The sequence below is a fragment of the Falco punctatus genome, assembly GCF_963210335.1.
Source record: "Falco punctatus genome assembly, chromosome: 8".
NCBI lineage: Eukaryota > Metazoa > Chordata > Aves > Falconiformes > Falconidae > Falco > Falco punctatus.
In genome coordinates, this window is record NC_137588.1 from 62051010 (window position 1) to 62061694 (window position 10685).

Below are 10685 nucleotides of genomic sequence, written 5' to 3' on the forward strand. Positions count from 1 at the left end.
GAGCATCCCCCTCCCCCCAGCTCCCGGGGCAGGGAGGGCTACCAGCATCCACTCGCAGGGCTCCTTGGCCAGTGGCACCCAGGGATGGGTACTGGCCACCACACTCTGTCTGAGGCCAGGTTCAGCAACAAACCAGCTCTAACGAGATTAATTAAAATGACCAGACTGGTAGACCGCTATCACTGCAGATGCAAGAAGCTGCTGGCAGCTGCCCACATCCATCCTCTGCCTACAGGCAAGGGCAGGGCAAGAGAGCCATGCCCCTGCCTGGGGCTCCATCAGCATCGCACCGGGGCTCTGCCTGGAGGTCTCTGCCACCCAGGCGTGGGGCAAGGGAGGACAACTGTCACCTCCGCAAGGGAGGCAGCCGAGACGGGGACCTGGTGCCTGGGACATGTCGGGAAAGAGCTTGGGCAGAGCCCCGTGACAGGCACGGATAAATATAATCACCCTCCCTGGCAATGGCCCCCTTCGTGGATGTTTACAAACAGCTCAGTACTTTTCCATGTTAAGAAGCTTGTTTTTCCAGATGCCTTGTATAGGGTGGTTTTTAATGTGTATAGTTAATCCCTTCTCACAGAGTCTTTCATAATAAACATCACCCCCTGACCTGGCTAATAACTATGTAACACTAATGGTTTTGATTTTTTTTATCTCCTGCTCAGGTTGTCAGGGGGAATGCAGGCAGCAGCTCGCGGAAAACCAGGGACACGACTTTGAGAGGGGCAGGAGAGCTCAGTGGTTCTCCACGCACACAAACCCCCCGGCTCCCCCAACCCGTCCTCCAGCGTTGCTGCCCCTCAGGATGAGCCCAGACCCTCTGCACCCAGGCAGCAACTCAGCTCTTGATAAAAGTTACAAGCCATACGTAAACCTCGAGTTTAGCATTTTAAAGGGCTTGTCCTGCCCCAGAACGTTTGGGGCAGACTGCTGGGGGGGGGAGGGGGCGGTTAAACATTAGATAATACATTCACCATGCTCCCCCCTGTTACCCTCCTGTGGTTTCCATCCTCGGTGGGATAGCAAGGAGAAAGTACTTCCCTGCTCCACGTGAAGTAGTTTGACAGAGGCTGGGTTTACATTTTACACTACTCAGTACTTGCTCCAGTGGGCCACGACATCCATCCCAGCCTGCGCCTGAAATCCTCCAGAGCTCCTGCGAGAAATCCCTGAGGACATGCCGAACCCTGCAGCGTTTGGCAGGCAGGACCCCACGCATGGACCAGACGGATGCTCGCCGTAAAAGCACAAGTTGGGTCTCTCGTGGAAAAGTTTGGAGGACAGTGTCATAGAGGAAATCCATAAACCAGCGCTCACTGGAGTGACCTCCAAACCATGACCGTCCCCCACTACAGGTCTCGGACCTGCCGTGCGGAGCAACCCCACGTCCAGCCCCAGGGACACACTCGGCTGACCCTCGGGTCTCACCTGGAGCCGAACTGAAGCAGACCTGGCTGCCAGCAGGAGCCCTGGTAAGGGCAGCGACGCGGAGGTCTGCACCGCTCTCGTCTGCTCAGGCTCCCACCACGCTTCTGTACAAGATGGTTTGTCAGCTTGAGAATCCTGGCCAAACTCCAGCTTGAGTAATTGCACATCGCCTCCAAAATTCCCCTGGAGTTTCAGTTCAGACAGGCCACCGAGGTTCACTTTCTGTCCCAACAGTTGCTAAGCTGGGCACTCTTAAGCTTTTGCTCCACTTTATTCGTTCCAGAGCTACATTTTGCTGAGAACTGTCCTCTGGGCGTAATGGAGCATGACGCAGGGGGACGAGCCTGGCCTCCTTGGGCCCCACGTTTGATGTCTCCCTGGGTGCTGTGGACTAAGATCTGGTTTCCACTCCAGCTGTTGTGCAGCAGCAAAACTTGGAGCCAGGTCTGACCATCCTTCACAAAGTGCCAACGCATTTTCACTTGGAGTCTTGAGCTTATATCCAGTGACTTCACTAGCAGCCAGGTAAACTCCTAGCTGGCTGATAAACTAATTCACAGTAAGGACAAAAGCATGTCTGTACCAGTGGTGCAGACAGAGGTGTCCCAACACAGGCTCCCTGGGAGGGGGGGTTTACTGGGCAGCAGAATGGCACGTATGGCACTGTTGGTGATGCACGAGTCGGATCCTCGTGCATGTGGCCAGCTCTAACGCCAGGCATCTCTGTGGGACTCCTGCAGGCACCCACGCGGCTAAGGTGGTGCCTTTATGGACACATCGGGCACAGGGACGGGCAGTTATTTCAGAGAGGGGGTAACAGTGTCCCAGGAGGAGGAGATGCCCTAAATGCTTCATATATTTAATGGAGGATACAGCTCACAGAATACAGCCCCTCACCCGCTTCGAGAGAACACATCTATAACAAAAAGATGACATTACCAGCCCTAAAGTGCAACTTCCCAACAGCCCTGTCAGCAGCCAGTGCCACCTGCGCCCCTGGTTCTTTGCTCTCTGGAGTGCTTCCAATCACCTCAGCTGCTAACAACAGCGTCTCAGCCCCTCTCTTTACCCAAGGCACAAACAACTTGGCCTTTCCAAGTCTCTGTCCACCACCAACACATTCGATATATCAATGCAAATCCATCAGAGTGGTAAGCACCAAGTGCAGCTGCAATTCAGGCAGTGACCACAGGAAAACCTCAAAATCTCTACTCAGCTAGATGCAAAGGGAGGATGTTAGGCTTCTGCTTACCGGGCCACAGCCTCAGAAGAGGTGAATGTGGGGACTTGGGGAGGATCTTACAGCCTGCGGGTAGGCACTAGCCATGCCAGCTTCACCTGCTCCTAAACTCAGCTCTGCTTGACTTCGGAGCCTGGTCCAGAGGAAAGGGAATGTGAGAACAACGTCCCTCCAGCTTTGCTCATGCTGCTCTTGAAACAAAGATGACCACCACTAAACAGTGCAGTTGCTACAACAGCAGCTCATGCCTGGTATAGTTTCCATGCCTAGTGGAAATGTATCCGAGGTAGGCAAGGGAAAGCAGGGCACAGCATCATCCCTTCCAGCACACTCCCGGGAACCACAGCTCCTCCTGACCCGGCCCCAGACCCTGCGGGGTCGGCAGGGGCAGCCTGGGCAATGCCCCTCGGGCTGGGCAGCACTGCCTGCACCAGCTGGCAGCCAGGGAAAACCTCCAGCAAGGTCAGTCACCAGTGGCCTCAGCTTAATGCCCTTGAGCCCCGTGACAGGAGGAAACCAACACAACATAATCTGCAACTCAGCTGTGCTGTCTCTCATTTCACGGCGCTCTTGTACCTCCCACTTATCCCCGGGGAGGAGCCTCCACGCCACCACCGCACCACCCTCCCCTGGCACCAGCACCATCCCTGTGCCATCAACAAACAGGCACCCAGGCAGGCACCCAAACCAGGGAGCCTCAAGACGCAGCCACCCCAATGCCACAGGACCTCCCAATGCCACCCAACTCAACCTCTCCCCCCTTGCATCAATCAACAGGGATGGAGCGGGCACAGGACCCCCCACCCTTCATCAGCGATGCCCGCCAGGTCCCTGCCAGCTGGGCTGGGGCTCTGCAGTGTGGGCTCGGGCTCCTCGGGGGATGCCCTGCCCTGGCACCCACCGCCCGCAGCCAGCCATGGGCACGCTGGTCCCCGTTGCACCCGAGCGAGCACGACCCTGGGGGGAAACTCTCCTTTGGTAAAAGCCTAAAAGCCCACGTACCTCAGAGGGCTTCTTCTCTTTCTGCCGTGACCAGGTGGACTTGGTATTCGGAATTTTGGAGCATCTGGAGGCGGACGTGGCGTGACCTGCAATGAGGCAACAGAGACAGGTTACCTGGAAAAAGGACGAAGGTTTTTCTGTATCTTTGTCACCAGCCCCACTGCCACTGCTACAGCCTCCACCAACACTGTGGGTCAACGCTAAGATGCAACAATACCTTGACATGGCATTACTTGCGTGCACATCTCAGGGTACTTCACCAAAATAGACTAACATCACTCTCCTGCTGCTATGGATGATGAAACAGAGGCCTCTGACATTTAAAAACATTGTTTTGAAATGCAGACACAGAAATGAGAAACCCAAAGTCATGAGTAAGAAGAGCTTCTAAAAGGAAATGAGCCAGGGCTCCCTCCTGGAATTAGGAATCTATTGGGATCAGGAATTAAGGAGATAAGACTAAACGTTTTCTAACAAGGATGCTTAAAGACAAGCTGCTGAACTGCTCGAGGACTTCAGACCCCATGGTCAAAAATATTCACCAAACTGGGTAAACCTCCTCTGCTCATGCCAGGACTAATAATTTCCACGCCTGTCTGCAGCTCAGCATCTAGTGGGAACCACCCAACAGGACACATCAAGCGAAGGCACTTAACACTTTTCAGTAGTAAGGGAGCATCTGCTTTGGGATTTGGGATTACTTTACTCTGGGAATATTACAAACGGACTCTCAGCATTCCGTCTGGAGCACTGTCATCACCACCGCTACTGCCTCCACAAGGCAAGGGCAGCCTGAATTGTGCTGGGCTCATTATGTTATTGATCTTTATTTCCAACCCATATGTGTTACCATCACTTAAAAAAAAGCTCTATGTATTTGGTAATAATAAATAATAAGCTAATTACTGGCATCTTTTTATAATAAGATCTTCTAAATTGCAGGACCCCTCCAGATTCCACTATATAAAAATCCTTTTGCAGACATGCAACAAATTAACTATCAACAGGCTTATTTAATGATTTTATCCTTGGATCGCTAAATAGGAAGAAACAACACTTCCACATAAGCAACTGCCAAACACAATGGAGCCGTGCACGCAAGGACTTCAGGAGGACCCCTGGCCAGGAGCCAAGCCGGGACAAGGGACCGGGGCTGTCTGGGCTGTGGTACCACCGCGGTGGGAGATGTCCCTCCCTCCACCAGCTCAGGCAACGGAGTTTTGCTGTAGTTCACCCTGCACTCTTTGCTTGCGAAACCCACTGTCTTGCACTTCCTAAACTGAAGACCAGATCCGATGGCACCAGTCGTTCCCAGAGGACAGCTGTTCTGACTGCAGTGCCAGGCTGGATGTCATTAAGGTGGGCTCCACAGGAAATTTTTTTTTTTTTTTGTTACCATTTTGGTACGTAACAGGACTGCATAGGCAAAGCCCACAGCAGAAGTTCCCATGCTGCAGCCACTGGGAAACGCCGCTTTACTGGGCGAGCTGCTCTCAGCACTGCAGCAGCAGCCCCACAGCGTGTACTGAGCGATGGAGTCCCTAACTCCCACCCTGCCCCCTCCTCCCAAGCTACAACGTGGTGCAACATCTACGGAGACTTAGATAACATGCCGCTACCATCCTTTCCTGGCGGAGGCATAAAAAAGAAGGTCATCACTTTCTTTACAATTATCCTGCAGGAGAGCATTTGTCAACAGCTTAGATACCACCTGCAGCATAAATATCCAAGCCCAATAGAGATAAGGCCACGTTGTTTAATACCATGATTAAAGATGCCTTACCCCCGAAAGGCAGAGAAGCCAGCTAGCACGGCTCGGCTGGGTAAGCCTTTGAGCATCTGGGGATTAGGAGACGGGAAGTTTGGAGCACAGCTTCCAAAACAAACCCCTTTCTGAGATAGAGATGTTTTATTTTACAAGAAACAAGTGGTGTTGACAGAGCCTGAAACACTTTCTGTAGGCACGGCTCAGCCCCCGACCCCCCCGGGCTCCGGCAGGACGGGGGTCCCCTCTGGCAGCCAAACAGCAGGTTCCCGTCGGTGGTAGAGGTGCAAACTCCACTCACGCTGACAATTTTTTTGGCTAAAGCTGTGGGAACGGCAGCCAAACCCAGCAAGATCAGCCTTTCCATAACCCCCTGTAATCTCCCCATCATCCTGTTAGGAAAAGGCCCAGAAGTTTAGTGTCTTTAGCAAAGTCCCTTTCGTTCTCGGATATCCAGCAGCCAGATCCTGTAAAGTGTGGAGAGCAAATTCCTAGCACAGCCCAGATGAAATTACTGTGACATTCGTAAGAAACCAAGAGCAACTAGTAAGAAACTCCGGAGCCCAGACAAGGGATTAGACTAGTGCCTTGAGGGTACTGAACGCTACGGCACTGCGGTATGTCTGCAGTGGGTGAAACCCTGGAATCAGTGGGAGAGGAAAGCGCTCTATTTATAGCCAAAATGCAGCACATTTGCACATGTTTATTGTTGAGCACATGCTTCTGTGCTTTCCTGAATGAGGATGAAGTGAGGTAGATGTTGAAAAGCAAGCGTGGGCTTGCAAGCTTTGCCGGCTTGCGCCTCATCCCTTTTCCCACATCACTCTTCAGCTCGCAAGAAGGGAACAAGGTGGCTCCGGTTTTATCCTGACTCCAGCAAAAACTTCCCCCTTCCCCAGTACAACTCAATCAAGAGTTAACTAGTCTAGGCTGCAGCTCCCAGGAAAGGGCAACTTGTCTACAAAGCGTGCTTGCTTTGTTAGCAGCTTTACAATCGGCAGCCCTCCCTCGCCCAGACTCCTCACACGAGGGAGACACTCTCATCAGTTAAGAGGAGCCACAGCCGAGCGTTTAAATTGGTATCAGCTTGTTGCTGCATTTCTGACAAACCCAGCCCGGCACACAATTCATTGTGCAGAGACTTCCCAGTAAACGCAGTATCTTCCGCTCTTTGCAAAGTAATTATTCAAGCGTTTTCCCTGCTGGAGGTGAATCTCATTCAAAGCCTTGAATTAAAGGTCTTACTGTCAGTGGTGTCTGAGTTATCACTGCTGATCGAGTACTTGCGTCGTTTTTCTTCCATCTGTAACAAAAGAAATTGAACATTACACTTAATGTCCAGGAAACTCAACTCAGCACCAAATCACTGTTATTCTGAATATCCGCACACCGTGTTATCCCAGCCCCAGCCTCACCACAGGCAACTACCCAGAGGCTTAATAAAAGGAAGAAAACAGTCCTCATACGGCTTTTTTTTCCTAAAACTTTAAGGGTGTCAAGCATCTCTCCACCAGCTTTCCCCGCTCCTAGGAGGTACAGCCAGTACACTCTGATCACTCAGCTTCGGTGGCAATCTGCCCATGCAGGACTGGTGACCAAACGGCTCTCCCTCCGCAAGAGCATCGCCACAGGAGGATGCCCCACCATGGACCGCGGTGCTGTTGGACAGGACAAAAGACATCCTGTGAACCACCCATCTGGGCTGCAAATTTGAGCAGCGCACAGACAGAAGCATGGAAACTACGCACACTCTCAGTATGTCTGCAGGGGGAACTCCGAGCATCCCCAAGCTGCAGAGGACCCCTGTGTACAATCAGCCTGGGGTTTTACCCTCTGACTCATCTTCCCACTCGGGCAGTAGCTGCTTCTTTTAAGACTTCTGCTGTGTATGTCACACGCGCGCCAGCCAAGCCTGAAGCACGCTTCCCATCACCCAGAGCCGCTCTGCCTGCGCCAACACAGCCGGGCAGCCCCCCACCGGCACCACAGCTCCCGGCGGGGCCAGCGAGCGGCTTCTACACAGCTGCTGTGACTTCTCCATCCTCTCAGAGACAAAACCACAGCAGCGGGTACCACTGCACCGATCAGGACAGGAGACCCACTTCAACCTAAACTGCTGATTTGCACTGTGACCATGAACAAGCCACAGAACCACTTGAAATCAGCAGGTTCCCCTGAACTCGCCCCTCAGGAACCCAGCGCTCGGAGCTGGAAGTCAAGTACCTGTACCAGCAGATGCTTAAAAAAAAAAAGAAGGCAGAACCAAAAGAAAAAAAAAAAAGAGAATTAAACTTTTGAAGACCCCAGTTTACCAATGTGTCTGGTGGACGATCAATGTGGCCCCCAATACAGGGCTTGGGGAGCTCTGGATGGGATGGGCTACCCATGGACCCGACATCTACCCAGCAGGCTGTGAGCTAAAACACACCCACAGAAAACAATGTGATTGCGTGGAAGTCTCCCTAGCACCTTCTGAGATACTCTGTAAGAATCTAAGGGTGTTAACATAGCACACACACTACTGCTGCTGCAAACGATTAAGCGGGAATGATAATAAAACACTGGTTTTGTACGGTTCAGTCACAGCAGGTACTAGCAGCCCGCAGACTGGATAGCAGGCTAGAGCATGCCACTTCCCCCCAAAGAACAGGAAAAGTTCCACATAAGCATATAAAACCCTTGCAATGCCTGTATTTTACAATAGATGTGCTATGTTTTATCACACCATTATAAGGGATAATACTACAAAGTACCATAAACATTTTAGCTATCAGTGTTGTGGCAAGGCACTGCCCTGTCAAACATGACTTAAAACGTTCCTTGAGAATATGGCAATATCAATACTTTCCCCCAGTGATTCCAGGGGAAACAGATGTTATTAGACCAGCCTTGTTCCAAGTAGCCATTAGATTTTGCTCGAGGAAAATGATATTGAAGACAGCTCTAACTGCAGTTTACTTACTTTTAGTGGAAATTCTACCTGAACCTTTTAAACTGGCTCCTACTGGTTTGAAGTGACAAACAAGCTTTCGCAGCACAAAGCCAGAGCTATGCTTTTATTGATTCTGGAGTTCCTAGTCACAGAGATTAAAGAAGCCAAAGCCAATGGGGAAAAGAAACACCGGAGCTGAAGCAAAGGAATGCTACTGATAGCCAGTGAGACTTCCAGTGTCTTCCATCCTTGCCTTTACAGCAAGACATCACTACCCTTCCAACGGAGGGAGAAAAAGCCGTATGATTAACGCACAGCACAGGTGTCAGGATGCTGGGACTGGTTTTGGCTCAGATATGTATGTAAGAAAATGCACTGATCATCCCTTTAATTGAACTTTGTCCCTGCATCCTGCCTCCATCCTACACCTACCCACACAATACACTCCTAGGCGCTTGCTCTATGAAAGCATGAATTCACATACAGAAGTGGTTCACAGTGCAGGTAAATAGTGGCTCTACTTCAGTAAATCATTTTGCCACTGTCTGGCAGGATCCAAGACAGCATCCTCTGAATCAAACTGCATTACATTGCTCTGAATGAAATTCTAGCTTGAGCAAAGTACGGACATCTGCACACAGCAGCACCGCAAGGCAATCACTGCCTGGGTAGGGAAAGGCACACAGCAGCCCACAGGTACGCGGGAGCAAAATCTGGGGCCAAAACCTCAGGGCTCAACCAGCCCCTGTCAGAAATCAACTTCCAGGCAGCGCTAAGAAGATGCTGTTTTCCGAGGGACTCATATTCTTGAGCAGCCAAACAGTAGTAAACCCCACGGTACTTAAAGAGGAATTTACTGTAGAAGAAGGTTTATTGGGCCATTTCCCCATCTGGAGCACAGGGTTATAAAATCTGATGGTGGCTGGGTGAGCCATGGGCTCCCCACACCCCTCCAGAAACCAGCGGGCGGGGGACCCATTGCCTCCATCCCTCTCACTGCCAGGGCTGGAGCTCCTCGCAAGGAGCGAGGTCTCAGAAGCAATCCAGTTGGTGTACTTAAGCAACTTAAAAAGTCTCCACAAAATACAGTCTCTGCTCCCAAATTAATCTTCTGTTTACATTAGAAGCTAATTTCACCTTTAACTGACCCATTCCCTGCATGGCATCGTTACTAAAGTCATAAACAAATACCAAAAAAATTTGTAATACTTTGAAAAGGTCGCTGTTAGGTCAAACTTGGCCCAAAATCTAACTTTTACAGAGCCAGAAACCAAGAGAAAGGTTTCTATGTATGCTTGCTTAAAAAATTCAAACAGAAACAGATGTGGGTTTCTTTTATAAACAAATGAACATCCCCCTGAAGTGTCTGCAACTCAAATCCACAGGCATAGCCCTGCTCTAATGCCTGGAAACCCAAAAACAGAATGGCTTGCAAACTAGCACATGTTCAGCATTGCCTTTGTTCAAGCTGAGAAAGGCAGATAAATGCTAAACCAAGGAAGATGAGGGCCCAGCATCAGCCTAAACAAATGTAAATCACTAGGGCCCAGGACAAATTAGCCACAGGACTGGCGGTAAAATTGAGATGATGGCCTCAGGCTGTCTGATGCTGCCTCACAGCAGGGGAAGGCTGAAGAAGAGCTTTTGGAGATGCAATTTTGCCCAGCCCATGCAACCTGGGAGAAGTGAAGGCAGCAGCACCCATCGCACACAGAGGTGCATGTGCCCCGACCCTGCGCTCCTGTCCCACCTGGGCACTGCTCCCTGGGCAGCCCCACACTCCCACGCACACTAAACTGAAATGCCTCATCCAGCCTTTCACCAGCAAACAACTCCTCCACCATCCCTGTGCTCTGGGGAATCCGCTGATGCTTCCCAGCTCTCCACAAACGCTTCCTTACATCAAGTCCACGTGGGATTCAAAGCTCGGAGTGGCATCACAGCACCCTGCGCAGGGGCTGTTTGCAAGGATGAACCATTCTGGACCTTGGCAAGCAAACTAGAGAAATTCATACATGCCCACACTCACTGCTTCCACAGGGAAGAGGCAGAGAAACCTGCATAAGTTGCAGTAAAAAGAAAAAGTATTTGGTCATCACCTCCTCCCAGCGCCCACCCGCACGTTAAGGGATGCGCCGCGCTCGGTCCCCCTGCGCCGTCACCTCTGACGCCGTGACAGTTGAGCAACACCGGCTGAATTATGCGCTCTGTTTGCGAGCTGCAATGAGACTGCAGAAAAACCACTTCCCTGTTTGTTCTTCCAGCACAGAAATAGGAACACAAACAGAAAATAGTGCCCCCAGCGGCACGCACACCGC

General features: G+C 51.2%; 1 protein-coding gene across 4 annotated transcripts in view; it reads right to left on the reverse strand.

Moving 5' to 3' along the window:
• JADE2 (jade family PHD finger 2) overlaps positions 1-10685 on the reverse strand; it is an 84114-nt gene that overhangs the window by 69768 nt on the left and 3661 nt on the right. For 3 of the 4 annotated variants that reach the window (XM_080400433.1, XM_080400435.1, XM_080400432.1), the window contains exons 2-3: positions 6681-6738; positions 3671-3756 (exon numbers count right to left, since the gene is read on the reverse strand). In XM_080400433.1, the coding sequence (XP_080256559.1) occupies positions 3671-3756; positions 6681-6738 (144 nt within the window). Of the gene's footprint in view, positions 1-3670; positions 3757-6680; positions 6739-10466; positions 10628-10685 lie in introns of those variants that run through there. The other variant, XM_080400434.1, reaches the window with a different exon arrangement.